This window comes from Rhamphochromis longiceps, linkage group LG18 (assembly GCF_057381845.1).
Source record: "Rhamphochromis longiceps isolate RC_006_pf linkage group LG18, R_longiceps_female_GT1.1, whole genome shotgun sequence".
Lineage (NCBI taxonomy): Eukaryota > Metazoa > Chordata > Actinopteri > Cichliformes > Cichlidae > Rhamphochromis > Rhamphochromis longiceps.
In genome coordinates this window covers 38,217,120-38,239,285 of record NC_140574.1, presented here as the reverse complement: position 1 = coordinate 38,239,285, position 22,166 = coordinate 38,217,120, and the positions used below count along the sequence as shown (strand labels likewise).

Genomic DNA, 22,166 nt, shown 5'->3' with positions numbered 1-22,166 from the left:
GCTGAGTGTAAAAGCGAAGCTCTCAATTTACCGGTCGATCTACGTCCTTACCCTCACCTATGGCCACGAGCTGTGGGTAGTGACCGAAAGAACGAGATCGCGGATACAAGCGGCAGAAATGAGCTTCCTCCGAAGGGTGGCTGGCCTCTCCCTTAGAGATAGGGTGAGAAGTTCGGCCATCCGGGAGGGGCTCAGAGTAGAGCAGCTGCTGCTCCACATCGAAAGGAGCCAGCTGAGGTGGTTCGGGCATCTGACAAGGATGCCCCCTGGGCGCCTCCTGGGTGAGGTGTTCCAGGCATGTCCCACCGGGAGGAGGCCCCGGGGCAGACCCAGGACACGCTGGAGAGATTATATCTCTCGGCTGGCCTGGGAACGCCTTGGTATTCCCCCGGATAAGCTGGAGGAGGTGGCTGGGGAGAGGGAGGTCTGGGCCTCTTTGCTTAGGCTGCTGCCCCCGCGACCCGTCCCCGGATAAAGCGGATGAAGATGGATGGATGGATGGATGAATTGAATTGAGCCACATTTAGAAGGACCGTGGATCTGTGGGTTACACCTGTGGACAACACCAAATGATCTCAGCAGCTTCCTCTGCTCCTGTTTATTGTGTTAGATGATTGAAGCCTGAAGAAACTAGATAGTTTATTTATTCTGATACATTATTACCATCCCAACCCGTGTGTGTGTGTGTGTTTCATAATAGCCAGCAGAGTGCACCATGATGAGACCCAGAAACTAAATATTGTGTGTGGCACCCCCACCCCACCCCCACCACAGAGAGCTGGACACCAGCAGCAGGGAGGACCCTGGGAAAGTTTCACAGAGGAGCCCGAACACCAAGCTCTGCTGTTTCGATGTGGCACTCTGTGAGGGCTGCTGTCTCAGCATGTTTAATATGTTACTTATACAACTTTGAACCTGATGGAGGGCTTCAGCGAAGTCTTTTTTGATGATTTGACTTCAGTAAAAACAGTAGAGACAGTAGAATGTGAGCAGCTGGAGTCTGCGGGTCACTTACTGCACAGCGTGAGGAGTTTGTGTTACCTTGGAGTAGCAGGCATGCCTTTGTTCCTGGCTCTCTCACTCTCTCCCATCTTGTCCATCCATGTGCCGCAGTTAAAGCGGTTTCCTCCGCTCACAAAACCTGTGGCGGGGTCGACCCGAGCAACGACGCTGAACCCTGCAAAGAGCAAAAGGTTGTGAGGTGCAGTACCCGAAAAATCTTTGTAGTAAGAACTTAGTAAAACCAGATGATGTCATCGGCTTATCAGCTGTTAGAAATTACTTTCTTAAAATGTGTATAAGTACTCTGAATACGCAACTCATTTAACACACACACCTTCATCTCTCATTTTCATGTCTATTTTGGGTCCAGCGTTTCTCTCTCTGAAGGAAATGCCCTCCAAGTGGCGCCGCAGAGCTTCATGGATCACATCATACAGAGGCTGCTCCTGCACATGTATGAACACACAGAACGTTCGGGGCATAAACACACAACACTCAGCATCTGTGTGGGCCACTCCAGTATTTGGTGACTGCCAGCAGTCGCATTAAAGAGACGCCGATGCTGCTGGAACACAGGAGGAGCAGGTGTACCAGTCCAGGTGTGCACCTGTTAAATGTACTATTAGTGCTCTGATTAATAAGAGGAGCAGCTCGTTAGGATCGTGGTCTTTGTAGTTTAGCCTCCTGTTGGGTCAAAGGTTACACATCAGCTAGCTATGACGGTATGTCAGTGTGCGAGTGCTGACTGCTTTGTTAAATTGTTTGCAGTGTTTAGTGAAGCCCTGAGATAAGCATGCCGCCTGAAAATGAACTTAAGGAAAATATTTTCAGTACTGTGCAAAAATCTTGAGCCACCCCCTCATTTCTTCATATTTTAGGGACAATAGGTGCAGAGATTCATTTAAACGTCCAGAAATACAGTCAAACAGCACAAAGTGAGTATTTGGTACGATCCCTGTAACACAGCCTGAACAGCTCGTCTAAGTAACCCTAAAGAACATTTCTCTGTTCCACTCAGTCATGATGATCCCACACGAACGCTTCATGAACACAGTCTGCATCCTGTTGTACACAGGGCCACAGTCACTGGTGTCATGCCTGACTGTGCTTACAGAGGACAACTTGGACCACAAAGTCCAAAAGACCTGGTGCCACTGATGTTCCTGTCACAGCTCAGCCTTCTCTGCCCGTTTCCCTTAAGAACGGCGTAGAAATGTAGAGAGACTAATACTGGCTGAAGGGCCAGGGGTGAGCTCCAGCCTGAGGTGTGTGTGTGTGTGTGTGTGTGTGTGTGTGTGTGTGTACATACCACCTCTCCAGGTTTACAAGGCTCGCAGTCATCAGTGGGGTACATGCGTGTGACAGGGCAGCTAAGGATTTCATGCCCTCTGGGAACCTGGGTAGTGTAGTCCTGAACACAAGCACGAATGCACAAAGGTGTTTGTTTAGACACAGATTTAATGAGCAGCTTGAAAGTTAAACATTGACGTTTAGCATCATTGATCCCCCATCTCATTGAAGGGCTTTCAGTACTGTTCCACACATGAAGTTTTTAAGTCCTCACTCCGGGCGCCGTACCCTCACTCCTCACTCGTACCCTCACTCCTCACTCCGGGCACCGTACCCGCACTCCTCACTCGTACCCACACTCCTCACTCGTACCCACACTCCCGGCGCCGTACCCGCACTCCTCACTCGTACCCGCACTCCTCACTCGTACCCGCACTCCTCACTCGTACCCGCACTCCTCACTCCCGGCGCCGTACCCTCACTCGTACCCGCACTCCTCACTCGTACCCGCACTCCTCACTCCCGGCGCCGTACCCTCACTCCTCACTCGTACCCCCACTCCTCACTCCGGGCGCCGTACCCTCACTCCTCACTCGTACCCCCACTCCTCACTCCGGGCGCCGTACCCTCACTCCTCACTCGTACCCGCACTCCTCACTCCCGGCGCCGTACCCTCACTCCCGGCGCCGCACTCCTCACCCCGCGCGCCGTACCCGCACTCTGCTCTCTCTTGTTTCTAGTTTAAGTTCACAGCAGCTCCCACCTGGATGCACTGCAGCCACCACCACACAGCGTCCCTGCAGTTGTATCTGGCACATCGACCCTCCCCCAGCAGGTTGGGGATCAAACCGTGGCGCAATGTCCCTGCAAAGGCCAGGATGATGTTGCTATGGAGACCATGATAAGGAATTTAGTTTGTAAGGAAATGTAATATAATTAATACACTCGTGTATCATGAGAATCAGATGAGGTGCACGGGGCCACGCACCGAGCCTCGACGTGTCTACCAGTGAGGAGCAGCAGTCCCCTGAGAGCGATGAAGGTGTCTCTGCCCCAGCAACGGAAAATCCCCGCAGAGAAATGAGGAAGACCTGACAAAGAGACGTGACTCAAAACAAGATTTCATCGGGAAACACAGCATCAGATGTGTGCGACTGTTACCTGCAGCCAGCGAGGCGCAGCACTGCTCCTTCTGGCCCGTGATTGGACTGATGCGGTACGGGACGTCGTCTAATTGAGCAGAAACAGGAGGCAGAGCAGGAAAGCGTCCAACGCTGCACATCTGAACCGAACCGAGCGCCAGGTGACGAACAAAGGTAGAGCCGTTCTGGACAAAGCTGTTTTCAGACGGAGGACAGGTACACGTCATCGCTCGACCGCAGCGAACCGGACACAGAGATGAAGATGAGCTGTACACTAACATTTCAGTACAACAAAGAGATCTGCTGTGTCGACAGACACAGCACAGCCTACCTGGACATGAGTTTGTAGGTGGCATCGAGGGCTGTGGTGTAGGTGGAAACTAGGATAGCATCAAAGTAGCAGGGGATGAGGTAGCGGGGCATGTGTTTGAGGAAATTAAACATGGCTGCCAACCAGCGACCCACCTGCAGACACACAGAAGATGAAGACTTGTGTCTGACAGAAACAAGCAGCCGTGTTTGAGGAAGAACGAGTATAAGGAGGAGACGCAGGAAGGCTCAGTACTCAGCAGCACCTGCCTCAAACAACTATGGTCCAGGGCAGGGACAGAAATATCTAAGCTTGTGTCTCAGTCAGCTGGGTCGCACACGGGCCTGAGCAAATGACTCGGTAGCATTAGCACTTTGTAGGATTAGCGCTTTGTAGGATTAGCGCTTTGTAGCTAGCAGCCTGTGAGTTCAGGTTTTTGGAGCACAATTTAAGGAGTCAGTCATGTTGCAGACGTTTCCTCCAGTGCTAATGTGGATTTCATTGAGCTTTAGTCAGCTTAGGCTTTTAACTTATTTTAGTGTTAGCCGACTAAATATCATTAGATTGTTGGAGAGTATAAAGTTTGTCATGTTTTTACCAGTGACAGTTTACAGAGTCTGTATGCACGCTTCTCTTCTTCTGCAGTACTGACTTTATGGGGTTTCATGAGAAACAGTATGGCAGATAGTCGTTTCACTTCCACACACCCTCCTTTATGTTCATCTTGTTTTTATTCGGTGATTAAAGTCTCAAATACATTTCATCCATTCATGGTTTTCTGTCATGTTTGTTCTCAAACAGCTGCTCCAGTCCTTTAGCACACTCAGTATTTCATCGTTATCTAAATGAACATTAGTGGCGATTCCCTCCGACAGAGTCTCTGAAGTACTGGGACCAACAGGAACAGGAAGAATGTGAAAACTGCACACAGAAAACTCAAACCCAGAAGCCGGCGGCCTGTGTGAGGTGGCCTGTGGTGGTAAGAGGTCATCACAAACAGGAGCCTTAAACCAGTCCCAGTCTCACCTCTGCCAGCGGCCCCTCCCTGTGCATCAGCCTATTGGCGACGAAGTCTATGAGCCAGTCTCCGTCTCTGAGGTTGGCACACAAAGGATGGCCCAGGTCGTTGTTGGGACGAACATCAGCAAACACAGACATCAGACCTGCAAACACAGCAACACTTTAGTAACACTCATTTGGTCTCCATCCTAGATGAGGTACAGACTGGACTGAAGAACATAAAGTTACCCTGAAGTCCTGCGTATTTGAGAGTTTCCCAGCCTGGGATACTGTAACAGCCTCCGCCTTCCTCTTTTTCCTCCGTGTCGCAGCAAAACAGCAGGACATTCATGTCTGCCAGCGTCAGCTTAGACATGAGCCTGTTAAACACAGTCTCAATAAGAAGCTGCTACAGGCCATCAGTCTCCATTGTGCTGCTCGTTCAAAGTACTCCTGACTGCACCTCACCTAAAGCTAAAAGCATGAACATAAACAGCAGCGTTCATCTATCCCGTCACATTTCCCTGATGATTTTATGTTCCTACTAACTGATGGATGATCAGAGTACAGCAACCTACTAATGATGTGACTGACACCTGTTTGACAAGTCCTGGTTTTACACCATAGCTCGTGACAGCTGGTATCCAATTATATCCATCAAGCTATGACGACAAAAGCGCTCAATCTTTGGGTCTGTGTGGGTACAGAGTATGTAAGAGGTGTGTGTGCTAGCAAAAATACTGTACTACTAACAGGATGAAGTACTCTGCATATCTGTGTGTCTGATATACTAGCTTCACCTTTCTGAGTGTACCCTGCAGCTCGCACCGTTGCATCTCATCTTAGCGAGACACGTTCTGTCAGTCCCATTTCATCCATACCACAAAAAGGCCTGTGTTGAGTATGTGGTGTGCTCACTGTGCCAGGGGCTTCTTCAGTGCGTCTGGTGGGTTTTCATCTGCTACGCTGCCTCTCCTGTACTTTGGGCTAAACTGGGACAGATAGTACCTCAGCAGTCCCACCAGCTTCTGGGCTTTGGGATCCAAACTGACCCTGACAAGGAGAGAAAAGAGAAACGCGAGTCTGAAAAGTGACCATAACACACAATCACGCGTGACGTTTGTGTGTGTGCTACCTGAAGGCGATGATGCTGCCGGGTGTCAGCTTCTGGAAGGTGATCTCGTGCACAAACTCTGAACGCCCTTTTGACGTCACTCCAGCTTTCTTCATCACTGTACTCTCATCCAGCTGTGCACACAGCAGAACCAGTTTAACACCGTCCGTCTGCCACTAACGCTCAGAAACACACCTGTGTTAAACACGACGCGCTCACCGAGATGTGCTCTTTCATTTCCACTGTGTATTCTGGCATGCCGTTGATGTAGTTCTCATCCTTCTTATATTTCCCGGCGCTCCTTTCCACCATCCTTGCCTCCAGCACCACCTCCTCTATTTTCCCTGGGAGAGGGAAAAGGTGGCAGCATGCACTGTGAATCCATCCAAACTACACACCTAACATGTTGTGACAAATTTTCCAGATCCGACTTTGCAGGTAACACACACACACCATATGCACTGCCTTTATGTAAAAATGTGTTCTCAAAATACACTGAAAACAATAAATAAGTAAAAGTCAGTATCAAGTAATTATGGTCCTCATGTCTCTGAACAGGACAGACTCTGGGCTCATCCAGTTCTCATGAGAAGCAGGGAGAATTTCATGGTTTGATGCAGATGTCGAAGGTGTATCAGTGTGGGACCATATCTGAGACCAGGACAGCGTTTTTAAACCAGGATTTTATCGTCTGCATCTCTTCACATATTTAGTACTGTTGGGTTACAAGACTGAACGGGGTCCTATCATGTTGTTGTTGATGTGTGTGGCTTGCAGCAGCAGCGCTGCAGCCGAGTGTGCACAGCAACGTGAATAAAGAGATGCTGCAAAGCATGAACGTGCACCCGGGTCTGCTAGCAGTACCTGATCTGAGTGAGGAGCGCACTTGTTTTCAAATGCAATGATAAGATTATTCAGATCCAACTAATCGAAAAAAATAAATCAATGAAAATAAAATTAAAAAAAACAAACGTGGTGGGTGTGCACAGCTGCACTAAGATTCAAAATCCACAGTAATGATGTTGTTCTACCAGGAATGAACATGGGCGGGACACTGGTGCTGTACTGGTGGGTTTTGGGATCCCAGAAGGCGGTCCTGCTCACGGTTACCACAGACTGGTGGGTGCTGGGACAGTGACGAGTCACTGCAACGATGTCTGCATCCACCTGGTCCACGTACACCTGGACAGGAGGAGTTGGACAAACTGTACCAAAAGGTTTTAGCATCGAAGCATCGGCTTTAGCACAGAAAGCACTTCCTGTGTGTGTGTGTGTACCTGTGTGAATCCCTGTGCAGCTAGCTCCTGGTGCAGCTTGTTTACTGCCCGTTTCCCAGCTACGATGCCGGTACAGGAGCTAACCTCACCAGGAGAGGATGGGACTGCTGACGGGTTCCACTTGGGATAGAAGCGCTCCTCCTTCACCACAGAGATCTGTGCACAGGTAAGCATGGAGTCGGTGTGTGCTCTTATTGCAGCGCCTCTCACAGGGCCTCAAAGTAACACTTTTATTTTCTTTATTTGATGAACTGCCTCGTGAATTAGCACTATTTAAACTGGAAGTATAAAGGAATGAGGGTTGACTTGAAATTTTGGATTTTATTATATATGTGACAGATTTATCCAGTGAATCTAAATTCACTGGAACATCAGCATTAACAAAGGAAAAATCCAAAACTATAAAGTGAACTTACGATGTATGTCTGTCATGTTAAGTTTGCTTCTGCTGTTTTAGATTCTAAAGACCGTTTGTGTCCACAAAAACTCCACAAAGGACCAAAGACAGGCTGAGCTTGTGTTAATGAGCAGTTAGGCACATTTTTACAAATACGCCCCATTATTGGAGACTTTGTTCTGTCGTGTTCAGCAAAATGCTGTCAGATAAATATATAATAACCTGATGTGGCACCAGTTCATCGTATCCACGGGTGGAGCCAGTAGCGCAGCACGCCATGGCCACGATAGCAGAACTGGGCAGAGCGTCGAAGGCTGAGCGGAGCTGTAAACGACACACCCGACAATTAACCATCGTACAACAGCTCGACTCCAAGCTCACTGTCAGCTGATCTCAAGAGACCCACCTGGATAGGACACTCGTTGTCATGGGTTACATCAAGAAACATGGCGTGTGATATGGAGGGTGTCAGTGGGCGGAGACTGGGCTGAACAAAAGCTCCTACTGGCTCACCGCCGTAACGATACACCAGGCGGCCCTCCTCGTGGCTGTCACCAGCTGACATCGCCTCTGATGATCGAGTGAAGGGGGAAAACCAAAGTAAGCGCTCGCAGACACAGGTGGACACACGCCATGCTGCATCACTGACAGGTGAGCTCACACACTCAGTTACATTTGTTTCCATGTGAATCCAAACTGAGTACAAATGACATCAGAACCATGATGGGGATGAAAAGTTGAATCTGTGCAAACGGTCCAGCAACATCCATCCATCCATCCATCCATCCATCTTCATCCGCTTTATCCGAGGCCGGGTCGCGGGGGCAGCAGCCTAAGCAAAGAGGCCCAGACCTCCCTCTCCCCAGCCACCTCCTCCAGCTTATCCGGGGGAACACCAAGGCGTTCCCAGGACACGCTGGAGAGATATAACCTGTCCAGCGTGTCATGGGTCTGCCCCGGGGCCTCCTCCCGGTGGGACATGCCTGGAACACCTCACCCAGGAGGCGCCCAGGGGGCATCCTTGTCAGATGCCCGAACCACCTCAGCTGGCTCCTTTCGATGTGGAGCAGCAGCTGCTCTACTCTGAGCCCCTCCCGGATGGCCGAACTTCTCACCCTATCTCTAAGGGAGAGGCCAGCCACCCTTCGGAGGAAGCTCATTTCTGCCGCTTGTATCCGCGATCTCGTTCTTTCGGTCACTACCCACAGCTCGTGGCCATAGGTGAGGGTAGGGACGTAGATCGACCGGTAAATTGAGAGCTTCGCTTTTACACTCAGCTCCCTCTTCACCACGACGGACCGGTGCAGCGTCCGCATTACTGCAGCCGCAGCCCCAATCCGTCTGTCGATCTCCGGCTCCCTTCTCCCATCACTCGCGAACAAGACCCCGAGATACTTGAACTCCTCCACTTGGGGCAGGAACTCATCCCCGACCCGGAGTGGGCACTCCACCCTTTTCCGGCTGAGAACCATGGCCTCAGATTTGGAGGTGCTGATCCTCATTCCCGCTGCTTCACACTCGGCTGCGAACCGTTCCAGTGCGAGCTGGAGGCCCTCACCCGGTCACCTGATCATAACTGCACAGGGTTGTTGGAGTTTATCTGGTTTGATTCCAGGATTTGACAGAGTTGTGTTTGTCAGTGGGTCACACAGCTGTGGATGAAGATCCATGAAAGCCGTGACTTTGGTAACCTGCACAGAGTCACGCAGGCCTGCAGTGTACACACCTGAATAATAAACACCTGCGTTTTGTGTTTGCCTGTGTTATCTTTGTCTAACATTTACATTTGTTTCATGAAGTGTGAGAAATGTGCAAAAAATATGGAACCAGGAAGGAAGCAAACCAGGACACAGTTATTACTGTGACCTCCAACAGGTGCAGCTCTGTGACGGGGTTTGGTGCAGTGGGGTTTGGACCTCACTACATATTAAAGCTACTTCCTATACAAGTAGTTTTTAGTACCACAACTACAAGTACTGAAAGATGTCACTGAATGCCAAAAAAAAATCTAGTTATAATTCCTGAGTTTACATTTTTGGTTTTTACTTCAAGCTTTGGGCGTGCTCCAGGAACAGCGCCACAACAAGCAGAGTTCAGCACGACTGAAATGTGGCTGATCTCCCCTTCGATGCTGGGATGTCCAGAAGTGCTCAGAATTCATTTCGGATCATCTACACAGCACGCTCTGACTTCATCACAGGCTCCACACTTTGTGCACAATCCCAGCTCATCACCAGTGACGAGAGCGGGACTCCTGGAACAGCTGAGCTCTCAGCAGTTTCAGGAGTCTGAATGTGTTTACATGGATTTATTCAAGCTGACTTGAGGCTGTTCTGAAGATGTGGAATTGATACAAATATTTAAACATGAATGAAGTCAGCAGTTAACGAACATGCTGTATTTGTAGGTGTGTTATAGACACGGTACTTTACCTCGTATGAGTGATGTAATCCCTAGCTTGGTAACAAAGACATTATCCAGCTCCTCGCTGCCGGTGAACAGCTCAGCCACCACATACAGGTCAGGACGCACCGTTCTGGCCACATCCAGCATGAACTAACAAACCACAGCATGACAAACCAGTGCGGGGGGGCATGCATGAAAGAAAGATTGAAGGAGGAAGAGGAGGAGAATGAAAGTGAAGGGGACTCAGCCAGTTAGAATGGTGCAGTCGTGCAGTCAAAGAACACACGGAGAGGTGGAGTGTTTGGAGACATGCAGAACAATGCAGTGGGGAGAGAAGAAAGACAGTCACACATTTAGCTTGCACATCAGTGCTGTACCTCGTATGAGACTGCTAATTCCCAGCCGGTTAACAAAAACATTGTCAAGGAGCTCGCTGCCTGTAAAGAGCTCAGCTATCACATACAGATTGGGTCTGACCGCTCTGGCTGCGTCTAACATGGCCTGGACGACAAACATCACGGACAAGGAGAGAGAGAGCTGCTGTTAGCAGGGACACGCTCACACGGGACAACATGGCTGTAATGACGCTGCGTCTTCTCTTTGTACATGCTTGAACTCAGCATTAATCATATTTGTCACTACAGTTAGGACCGTTACAGTGTAGCACAGACGTCCTGAGATCGTTTCACTGAATCTCACTGATAATGCGTGTCGAAGCAGAAGGGTGCGCCACAGCAGCATTTGCTCGCACCTGGACTAGACTCACTGAGGCCACATCACAGTATTACTTCAACACTTGCAGATGGAACAAGCCGGCTCTCAAATGGAGCCGAAACCAGAACAAGTTCCAGAAGGACACGGTGACGTCTGGAAATACAGTTAACACGCTAAGAAGTGGCTATCCTTCCAACATCCTCTGCAAAACACAAGACAGCCAGGACATCCAATAATAATTTGCCTGGGTTATTTATATGGTGGCTGCATACTGTAACAAAGCCCCAAAAATTCAGACCCCTCCCACAGGGCGGGTCAGCACAGGGCCACACAGCGACCTCTCTGCTGTTATCACAGATGTCTGTCTATTCAAACTGTGGCACATCAGTGATTTAAATAAACACTTTCATGCTTTGAGACTAACACAAACATGTCGTGTGTCCTCGACATGTCTGTAGAACAGTTCAACAGTGACGTTCGGCCCCAGTGAGACATCAAACATATTTCTAACATGTAAGCCTGCAGAACAACTTTACTGCAACATGGAGCTAAAGTGTTACGTGTCCTGGATTTAAACGTAGAATAATTGACATGAAGTGTGTGATGTACAGTGAGGTGTGGCGATACCTCAGCAACATGTAAAGGTGTGGAATGGCAGTTGTCCAGGCGGACTCCGTGGAAATACTTGGCTGTGATTTGCGTGTATTTCTTCATGTGATCCCACAGGTAGGGACAGTCGTCAGGCGTGTTGCCGTATCGTAGTTTGACACTGTCACCCCAGGCGATCAGCTCCCGACGAATGTACACGTTGGAGCCTTTATGGAGCAGAAGCACTTCAGTACTGATACGGTCACTTTATTACTCCCAGGTCGCAGCAACAACAGTCACTGACAGGTTAAAGCAGCATCATATTCAACATTTAGTCTTTTTTTAACCACTTGTGTGGCTCATCCTGTTTACCTGGTTCAGCAAAGTTCCTGAGTGGATCGTCGCCCATCACCCAACCGTTGTGGGCCAGGAAATGGCACATCTTGTCTGGCTGGTCCAGCAGCTGCATTTCCTGGTCCAGAGTCATGTCCTGATAGGGGAAGGTGAAATACCTGACCGGAAGATGGGAACATGGCATTATGGCTGCCCGGGTGATGTGAACGTAGTGCAGCTGTGGACACTTTGTGTCAAAGCACTTCATGTTAGACAACGGATCATTTGATGGATCCTATTCAGTGAGGATCAATGAGTTTGTCACCAACATCCACGCTTTTCAAAGAAAACATGAATCCAACTGACTGCTACTGGATATAAAGCTTTCTATGTAGTTTGAGCCTCATTTACCTGTCAGCACACATTCATCCAAGTGCTTTATTGAAATAAGCCTGAATACTTTTATCTTAATGCTCACATAGTTTGATGTATGTGGAACAACTCGGGGTTCAGCATCTTGCCCTGAGTTTGACACACAGGTTGGAGAACCAGGGGTTGAGCCACCCACCTTCTAATTGGTATACAGCTCACTGACTTCTGAGACAGCGCCACCCCTAATACGTACTTATAGTATGGGCCATGATAATATCTTAGCATTATGAAGTGTTCAGCTAACCTGCCTCGTGTCTTTGTTAAAGCTTTAGTAAATGTCCTGAGTTATTAACACACTTCACTGTACTCTGTCTTCCTCTCATTAGTCAGCTCTTTAAACTGGTTACCTGGTGACCATTGGGTTTGTCCTGGTAACAGGGCCCAGCCTGGGACCGTGCTCAGCAAGTCGTTCATAGACGATGTTTCCAATAAGACAGTTGACAGCCTGGAGGGACAAAGAAGAAGGTTGTGACAGAGCAAAAGACAAATCAGACACTTGTTCGAAAACAAAGTACCCGCACACACGTTAAAGATTTTACATGTCACAGAGAAGGTGTTTGCTGAAAATGACCATGTATAGAAACAGTCCACACAGGAGCCCAGCGATGGCGACAGTTCATCTTACAGAGCAGTTATCAAACAGCTAACAGATCAATGGTTAATCTGGAGTTGCAGTCAGGTTTCAGAGCTCATCACTGTACAGGAGGCTGAAGGTTATGAAGACCTTACAGCCTCTGACCGTGGACCTCAGTGCAGTGGTCCATACGTTATTACAGCGCTGTTAGTGTTAGAGGTGCTGTGCTGCAGTGGTTTGACCTGAATCACCTGCAGCTTCCTGCTTTGACATTCAAATGAAAGCGACGTTTCTTGTAAACAGCCACAAACATCAGGATAGCATGAACTTTGCCTCCACGCTGAGCCATGTTCATTCATATTTTTATCAATCTAACATTTTATTTCATTTCACTAACGAAATGTTAGGAAACCCCTGAGCTCGTGCGGTACACCCCACGGCCCCCTTTAGCTCCGCCCCTGTTTGCAGCAGGGTCCTGTGTCCTGCCGTCAGCGTTCAGCATGCTGCCTGTCTGTATCAGTTAAACGTAACTTCTGCAAACAGCGGTGGCTGGAGCAGCTTTACACTTCTGTTGAACAGGTGCTTTGAAGGGCTACTACCAGCTTTTTCATGTGAAGCTTTTAATGGTGATTACTGGTCACAGCTCCGCCTCTTTGCTCTTCACGGCGTGTCCTCAGACTCTGGCTCCAAGTTAAAGTGACAGCATCGTCTCAGGCGTAGCTGTTATCAGTCGTTTTGCTCTAAACCTGGGGCTGCATTGGCCCGATGCTGACTGACAGACGGACGTTAATTCACAGGTTTAACAGCTTTCGATGCTTTTCCCCTCTAGCTAACACGTCAGGTGTGGCCCTGTACAGTGGCAGCCTTACCTGCTCCTGATGCTGGTGCACTATGTGATACTGCTCTGCATTCAGGTCAGTCAGTTTCTGATTGAGCCAACCGCAGCACTCCTCGATGTGTTGAGGTGACAAGCTACAGAGGGAAGCAACATTACATCACACTGCTGTGTGCCGCACACACAGATATACACACTTTACATTAACTACACTGGTCCATGTCAGCGTCACAGAGGTAACTCATATCTGAACAATGAAGAAACATAACAATGTAGTTTTTAAATGTTTGTGGGCTTATTTTTTTCAACCACGCTGTGCTGAGTGATGAGCATGGAGGAACAGGGATGTGCTCCCTACAGATGCAAACATCAGTCTTCTTTTCACAACAGAGGTCCTGATTCATTTAATACTGAACTAACGTTCACACTAAGTCAAAGGGACTGTGTGGCGTCACCTGAATGACTTATTTTGGACTGGAAACCAAACAGAACCATCATATTTAAGAACAAATCCTTTCACACACTCTGGACGATCGTCAGCCAATCACAGGGGTCCATGGGTCTGACATGCAGGGTAAGCTGTACCCACACACGGTGTGTCAGATTAGCTTGCTGAATGTGGTTAATGCTAACACGCAAGGACAGGAGGCTGCTGCTTTTATCCCCACACAGGTCCACACCTGTGCAGGATAAGGTTACACATTGGTCTAATCGGGTGGTGATGTCACCTGACTCTGTCCCCATTGCATGTTTAAAACTACCTGTTGCAGCTCTAATGTGATGGCTGCGTAACATCTTCGAGCCAACTGTCAACTGCATACTTACAGTGCTGTGAAAGCAGAGTTCTTACATTTGAGCAATATTTGTCACGTTTTTCTTTAATATTAGACAAAAATAACCCATTTAAATACAAAACGCTGTTTCTGAATGATGAGGCAAAAAGACCTGGTCCGATGTGATTGTTGAGCTCACTTTGTCAGACAGACATTAAAGTTACGTCCTGATTGAACAGGCGCGGCTCGTTAATCAGTTCATTCGTTCGTTCCACACATGGCGGGATGGGTTTGGACAGCTTCATTTCCCCTTAATAAATGTAATCTTAATTTAAAAATACTTTTATAAATGCCAACAGTCTTTTACGACTGTCGGGTGAAAACAGCACATTTACTCAGCTCATCTTTGTCCAGGATTAAAAACGTGTTTGTCGATCTGAAAAGAACAAAGAAACTCAATCGCAGCACGTTGACCAGCAGCCCAACATCACACTCGTGCCGTGGACCCCGAGTTTCACCTGTGAGGCACAAACGTCTCCAAAGCAGAGTCCATGTCTGCTGTGTTGCCATAGCGACGGTATTGTGGATCCTGAATGATCCTGAGGCCCGTCTGCCCTCCAGTCTTGCTGTGGTCTGGCTTGGTACCTGATGGCAGGCACACACATGTTAACGACACAGTGAATGTGGTTTAACCCTCTGCTCATCTTTGCACACACCGTAAACACAAGTTCTTTTTTGGGGCTTCAAACTGAAAACATGCTGATGAGTTTTTGAAGCTCACATAACGACTCTTGGCTTTGGGACGTCTGTGTGGATTTACACACCGTTTTGCAGCAGGGTCCTAAACTCCTCCACAGCACTGTCCACTTTGACTTGGTAGAACTCCCACAGTTTGATCTGAGGGAACACGTCCTGCCACATCACACTACGGACGGCCTGAAACACAACAAATCAAACACACGTTACACAAACGCGTCTTTAAAGCGTGTACGATGCTGCTGAGAGAAAGTGCCTTTAACCATCTGATGAACTGACCCAGCTCAGTTCATCTGCATAGACATGAGGTTCATTATTACCTGGTTTATTCTGAGGAATTCTACAAACCCTCTTTTAGGTCAGCACTTCTGTGAGCCACTGAAGTAGTAACACACACACTTCAAACTAGTGTGCTAAATTTAGCGTGACTAAAGCCAGTTTTATCCACTGACACTGACCTGGTCCACAGTGGCTCATTTGTGGGCACAGCCACAGTTAACATAGGAAGAGCATTAGTTTAGTTTAATGAGCCGACTCTTGCCAACACTCACCTACCAACTCTGACACAAAGCCAGACTCCAAACAAAGAAACACCAAACTTGGAGCAAAGATTTATGCACCAAATTACAGCTTGCAAGGTAAACGCGGCTTGGTGCTCGGTTTTGGTTGTCTTAACTGTCGGGTGTAAGAGTAAAAAAATAAGGGGCAATGTGCAAATGTATATAAATAAATGACAAAATGATTATCTTTACTATAAAATAAAATCTAAATATAAAAACTGAGTATTCTCCACAGGCGTTACTCAGCAGTGCAGACCGTCAGGTGCAATAGTTTATGTCTCTGTAAAAACAGGTTATTTTTTTAATTGACATGTAAAAGTTTAACAAAAATTTTATTGAAATTGTGTCTAGAAATGTCACACAAGATATGTTCTGCTGTTTTACAGCAGGCCAGGAAAACGCCCCTTAGCTTTGATCGAAATCCCTCATAAGTTACTCAGTAAAAAAAGAATTAAAAAATAGTAAATGGCCTGTATTTATATAGCGCTTTACTAGTCCCTAAGGACCCCAAAGCGCTTTACATATCCAGTCATCCACACATTCACACACTGGTGATGGCAGCTACATTGTAGCCACAGCCACCCTGGGGCGCACTGACAGAGGCGAGGCTGCCGGACACTGGCGCCACCGGGCCCTCTGACCACCACCAGTAGGCAACGGGTGAAGTGTCTTGCCCGAGGACACAACGACCGAGACTGTCCAAGCCGGGGCTCAAACCGGCAACCTTCCGATTACAAGGCGAACTCCCAACTCTTGAGCCACGATCGCCCTGATACTACTGAGTAACTTAAAGAAACATTTTAAAAAAAGCTAGCTGCCTTTGGTGATGAGGCTGTGGATAAGATTTCAATTCATGCTCTCAGGCAAGGCTGTCATTGGCTCACACCACAGCCTGTGACATTTGTGAAAGTTCAAAGGTGAATGAATGTGCAGGAACCCAGAACTCACATTCAGATGACTCTCCGTGGTAATGTCAGCAGGAAGTCCTTTAGCTTTGTAGCGTCCCTCTGCTACTCTGGTGGTTAAATGCCACAGAGCTCTGTCTAAAACCCAGGCTGGGCGCAGGTGAGGAGAGTTCACCAGGTTGTATCCACATTCTGGATGCTCCCTTATCCACACGCTGTTAGCAGCTGTGCAGGAACACAGACAAGAAACCATTGAGCTGTTTAAATACTTTATTCATCAATGTTTTACTCTTTTTACAGATCTAATAATAGTCTGACAGTGAGTCACACATACTGTATAAATCAGAGTTCAGTCTGTATTTAACCTTCATATCAGGCTCATTTTACTGCTCGACCTTTCCTGAGCGAGGATGAGAGGGATCCACGGGTGGTCACTGCCAGCAGGACAGCACAAACACTTTGATACAACGAGCATGTCAAATGAAAAGTCTCGACCTGAAAAAACACTTTCAGAGTAACTGTTAACCAGTTTTGCTATAAGATGTTTTACCAACAACCTAAACCATACCCAGCTAACTTTTTAGTGGTCTTTAAATCTTGACCTGATTCTAAATAGATTTCAAGTGAAAGCCTTAGACAAGGCTACAGCAAGAGTACGGGAGCGTGAGCAAACCTTAACCCTGACAAAGTGTGGCAAAAATGGCACTTTTAAAGCTTAGTGTATCGAGTTAACTGCCATGTTGGACACTGTGGCGTGAAGATTTCTCCTGTTTTGGCTTCCCTTCATTGGCTCCCTGTTAAATCCAGAATTCAAAATCCTGCTCCTCACATACAAGGTCTTAAATAATCTTCTGTGCAAACTACAGATGACCAAAATGATCACAAGGACTTTGGTGCAGCAACCTCTTTGCAAACAGTTTCATCCAGCAGCAGCCAGCGACTGGCAGAAACCATCTGCCAACCAGTCAGATGCATATTCCTGCCTTGCACCTCGTGGTTATAGTGTGTGCTTGAGGTCAGGGAAGAAACCTGTGAGGCTACACTTCCACAGAGGCCGTACTGAGCCCACTATAAGAAAGCAAATGTTTCCAGTCCTCCCCACAGCACAGTGTTCACCTGCTGTGCTTCAAAGGTAACAAAACCAAACGGCTTCTCTTTACTTCCCTTTATGATTGTGAGTCAACAACAATCTTTCCTGTTCTGTCGAACTTCACAGGATAAGGGTAACGATCTGTCTGAAAGTCCTGCCTTTGGGACAGTTTAATGACACTTTCAATCCTTGGAAATGTGCAGACTCTCGGTGAAAGCATGTGTTGTTGTGAAACCTCTCGTACTATAACATGTGGTGGAACAAAGACATGTGATTGCATAAATGTTCAGGCCAAATAAAAGTGAGTGTGTGCAGCATAACAAACCATGAGCTGTAAACAAAGATCACAATAAAAGAACGTGTTGCATGTACGCTGAGTGCACACATGTCGACTTCTCCATCCTTAGTCCATAATCGAGTCCATGCATTATGAAAAGTGATGCACAGGATGTTCCGTCAGTGATCGGCTCCATGGACTGGCTCAGGAAGCCTTGTGATTCACTTCCCCTGCTATCCTTTAAGGCAAGAAAACAGTTGCATTTTTGCTCTTTGTTAACCAATTAGCACTCTTCAGTAACATGTTCTGCTGTTGGTGTGCCTAGTTAAGTTAGCTGCTGTGGGTAACTTGAAGCGTTTAACTTGGTTAGTGGTTGGTACGAGCCAACCATGAAATTTCTGAAGGATGTCGCGTCGCTGCAGTCAAAACAATATTTGGTACGTCTGATTGCAAAGCACAGGGTAGAGCGCTTAGAGGGGAGATGTCAGAATCTAAAGACAGCAGTGAACAGCAGCCGTCTCACATCAGATGCAGGAGGTGGCCTTTGACCTTCGAAGGGAAGGAAGCGGTGTTGCAGTACACTAATGAACGGCCCTCCTCATGGCTCAACTCACCAGTATGGTTATACACCACATCTGTGATGCACAGCATGTCCCACTCTGTCTTTAGCTTCTCCACCAGCCCCCCCACATCTGTCCAGTCGTAGCTGCGACCCGCTGGGCTGAACTCTGGGTTGACGCTCAGCTGGTCAGCTAAGGAGTAGCAGGACCTGGACTCCCCCAGAGTCTGCACTGGAGTGAAGTGGATCATGTTGTATCCTGGAAGACAAACCCACAGACGTACTATTAATCCTTCTATACGGCATTTTGTTTGATAGTCCTGACATGTGATGAATCCCCTCACACACTGCACTGTCCATGTGATGTAGTACCTGCACACACAGGAGGATTGATATAGAGAGTTTAGGCCGATGACAGGAACCATGGTCGTCAATAACAACCAGAAGTGACCGAGTTTGCATTTTATGATTGAACACAAAAGAAAGAACCAGAGTCCGTGTGGGCGTGCCGTGCTAACCTACCCGACTCCTTGGCCACTCTAAGTCTATCTGGCCAGTCGTCCAAGTGTCCCAGACATTTGGACAGGTAGGTCTGGATGGTGATGCAGTCTAACGGCAAAGTATGGTCGTCGGCCCCGACACGGAGAACTGGATCCACCACAATATAACCTCCTCCTATACGCTCCGAGTCTCTGATGGAATTTAACAAAGTACAGCAGGTTAAGGAAATATACAAACGTGTCATATCACAATATGATTGATAGACTGACACCATGTATTTACTTTCTCTAGATAACAACAGTGAGACAAGCGCAGGCTTATCTGAGAGCCACGAGTCCGTTTCAGATGATGATGGAGTACCTAACAGTGAGGAAGAGGAGGTGATACTTGTAGCTGCTGATATGCAACCCAAAAGCAAACAAAGCGTTTAAGAGAGTGTTGCTGGAGCACTTCCTACTTAGAGTCCATGACAGGAGGAGCAGAAAGGTGGATGAAATGACTGATGTGGCTACACGATGGGAACGGAGGGCAAGTGGTTAAAACGCCTGAGCCAAGTAGCCACATCGCTGGGAGAAGTTTCACTTTAAAAATATGATTCCGACTGGGTGACATCACTTTAGATATTTTAATACTTAAAGTGTTAAGCAGTTATCTTACAGTTTTTCTTCATTTGCTGGGAAAAACTCAGTGCAGCGTTTAATACTTGACCATAATATTTTATTACGATATCAGAAAATCCCACAGGTACTGTAGTACTGCAGTGCTTTGAATCATACCCATCTAATAGAGTCCAGTTTGTTAATGTAAACGTGGAGGCTGCTTCATATACAAAGGCTAACTGTGGCTTCCACGGGTTGCTGTGGGCTTTCCTTAGTATTAGGTATAGATACGCGATTCCCACTTTTATCTATCCATGAAGCAAAATAACACACATCACTACTACTTCTAGATTCGACTCTTGTAATTCATCGTTAAAAAAGCCTCCAGTTGATTCACGGTGCTGCAGGATAAGTACTGACAGGGACTACAAACAGCACATTTCTCCTGTATTGGCTTCTCTTCATTGAATCTAACTTAAAATCCTTCTCACATACAAGGTCTTAAATAATCAGGCCCCATCTTATCTTAATGACCTTGTAGTACCATATCACCCTATTAGAGCACTTCGCTCTCGCTCTGCAGGCCTACTTGTTGTTCCTAGAGTATTTAAAAGTAGAATGGGAGGCAGAGCCTTCAGTTTTCAGGCCCCTCTTCTGTGGAACCAGCTTCCAATCCTCCCTTAGTTATGCTGCAAGAGGCCTCTCTTGGTGGAACGGAGCTTTGAGTCAGTGAACTGGACCTTTCAAGCACACCTGTTGTTGGTGCCTCTTGGAAGATTTGATATCGACTGCTGAGCGGTACAGAGTTCCACAATTAAAACGATCTGTTAGAATGAATCTGCAGGATGTCTGTGCATTGCACCAGTACACTTTGTGCATGAACCCTGTCGAGTAAACTATACTGGTTAGTACTTGGCACTCCACCCACTGCTCTAAATGTTGTCTGAATATTACTGGATCCTTTCTGGATGGCGTTACACAGAAAAGCTAACTGAGGTTTCGAGATGTCAGAAACCATTTGGTGACATCAAAGTGGCGACATCCATTTTTCATTTACATGCTATAGTAAACATGAGGGCAATCCCAAAAGTAAGGTGTCCTATTGTTTTAGAAATACAAGCAACCGTTTATTTTCCATAGTATGTGCAGCATTTTAAAGCTTAAAGACTCATTTTCCTACATAATCGCCATTTCGGTCGATGCGTTTTTGTAGACGCTGTGACAGTTTTACAAAGCCCACGTCATAGCCGCTCGCCGCAGAATCACCTTCCTGACAAATGTTTCTTTGGGAACAGGTGGTAGTCACTGGGTGCGAAGTCTGGACTGGTGGCTGATGATGTTTAGGGATGGGTACCGGTGTCCGGTGCCATGATGGCACCGGTTCTGACATAAACGGTAGTAACCAGACCGAAAAGCAGCGCACATTTCGGTGCTTTATTTCGGTGCTTTTTTTTCCTGAGCTGTGATACACTTCTAGCCAATCATTTTACGTTTCCGAGAATAGTAGGCGGGCCCAGGTACGTACGTTCTTTTAGAGCAAACTCAGCAGCAACAAGTGCTTTAAGCTGATACTGTGATACTGTCAAAGGAGGTAACACCTCAAATCCGATGAAACACCTGGCGACGCATAGCGTTTTTTTTTTAAAGCCCAGAAATGCGCCGTATTTGATAGCTTGCTGCGAGACCTCACACCGAGCACATCTACTGCGGGTGGGTTGCCTGTTATGCAACATCCCCCAAAAACACGAAGAGGAGAGTCCTGGCCCCGCCCTGCCAGTGTAGCAGAAATGATGAGGATGATGATGCAGCAGCAGCCGTTCTTCTCTGCGTGAGTAGCTAAATGTTGTTCGTGTGCAATTTAAGTTGAGTAGGCTAACCACGTTATTACATTAATGCATGTAAGGTGAACTAGCAAACATCATCATAGCTACATGCGGCTGTCCTCTTGTTTGATGGCAGATGCTCCCTTCACCCTGGCCAAAAAGGCTAAAATGACCAAAGAAAAAGTGGAAAACAGTTAAACATGAGAGGTTTTTGGACAAAGTTTGTGTTTTTTCCATTGTTTAAGCACTGCTTCCAGCCAAGAGTGATACCATATATGCCCCATAGCTGCAGAAAAGGCTAACATTGTTATTTTTTTACAAAAAACAGCTGAACATGAGAGGTTTTTGGACCAATTTTGTGTTCTCTATTCTTTAAGCACCGGTTTGAGCACCGTTTGAGCACCGGCACCGTTTCAAAAGTACCGATTTGGCACCGGTATCGGATAAAACCTAAACGATACCCATCCCTAATGATGTTCCAACCAAAGTTTTGCAGGAGAGCGACAGGTGGACGGGTGACGTGTGGACACGTGGTATAACTGCAAATGAACGGTTCATATGCAGCTCCAGTTAAATAAAGACAATAAATGTAATATTCTTAACATTGTCTCTAAATGTTACAAACCTGAAAGTGCTCAAATTAGTTAAACTCAATTGTATTTATACAGCACCAAATCACAATTACCCCAAGGTGCTTTATATTTTAAGGTCGACCCTACAATAATGCATCCAGAGAAAACCCAACAATCATATGACCCCCTGTGAGCAGCACTTTGGTGACAGTGGGAAGGAAAAACTCCCTTTTAACAGGAAGAAACCTCCAGCAGAACCAGGCTCAGGGAGGGGCGGGGCCATCTGCTGTGATTGGTTGAGGTTGCTGCTCTAGTCTGCATGCCAAATATCCTTGGGC

The 22,166-nt window shown here is 47.3% G+C and overlaps 1 protein-coding gene across 3 annotated transcripts in view; it reads right to left on the bottom strand.

Annotated features, from left to right (window-relative positions):
- Positions 1–22,166, bottom strand: part of agla (amylo-alpha-1, 6-glucosidase, 4-alpha-glucanotransferase a) — a 48,885-nt gene that overhangs the window by 8,734 nt on the left and 17,985 nt on the right. For 2 of the 3 annotated variants that reach the window (XM_085390358.1, XM_085390360.1), the window contains exons 4-29: positions 18,856–19,025; positions 18,389–18,592; positions 16,451–16,632; positions 15,011–15,122; positions 14,705–14,831; positions 13,448–13,550; positions 12,352–12,449; positions 11,612–11,751; positions 11,279–11,466; positions 10,315–10,438; positions 7,938–8,101; positions 7,754–7,855; positions 7,135–7,290; positions 6,889–7,039; positions 6,077–6,201; positions 5,879–5,991; positions 5,662–5,796; positions 4,993–5,123; positions 4,771–4,907; positions 3,766–3,899; positions 3,454–3,629; positions 3,281–3,383; positions 3,056–3,179; positions 2,312–2,413; positions 1,337–1,448; positions 1,042–1,177 (exon numbers count right to left, since the gene is read on the bottom strand). In XM_085390358.1, coding sequence (XP_085246484.1) covers positions 1,042–1,177; positions 1,337–1,448; positions 2,312–2,413; positions 3,056–3,179; positions 3,281–3,383; positions 3,454–3,629; positions 3,766–3,899; positions 4,771–4,907; positions 4,993–5,123; positions 5,662–5,796; positions 5,879–5,991; positions 6,077–6,201; positions 6,889–7,039; positions 7,135–7,290; positions 7,754–7,855; positions 7,938–8,101; positions 10,315–10,438; positions 11,279–11,466; positions 11,612–11,751; positions 12,352–12,449; positions 13,448–13,550; positions 14,705–14,831; positions 15,011–15,122; positions 16,451–16,632; positions 18,389–18,592; positions 18,856–19,025 — 3,549 coding nt within the window. Of the gene's footprint in view, positions 1–1,041; positions 1,178–1,336; positions 1,449–2,311; positions 2,414–3,055; positions 3,180–3,280; positions 3,384–3,453; positions 3,630–3,765; positions 3,900–4,770; positions 4,908–4,992; positions 5,124–5,661; positions 5,797–5,878; positions 5,992–6,076; positions 6,202–6,888; positions 7,040–7,134; positions 7,291–7,753; positions 7,856–7,937; positions 8,102–9,963; positions 10,088–10,314; positions 10,439–11,278; positions 11,467–11,611; positions 11,752–12,351; positions 12,450–13,447; positions 13,551–14,704; positions 14,832–15,010; positions 15,123–16,450; positions 16,633–18,388; positions 18,593–18,855; positions 19,026–22,166 lie in introns of all 3 variants that reach the window. The other variant, XM_085390359.1, reaches the window with a different exon arrangement.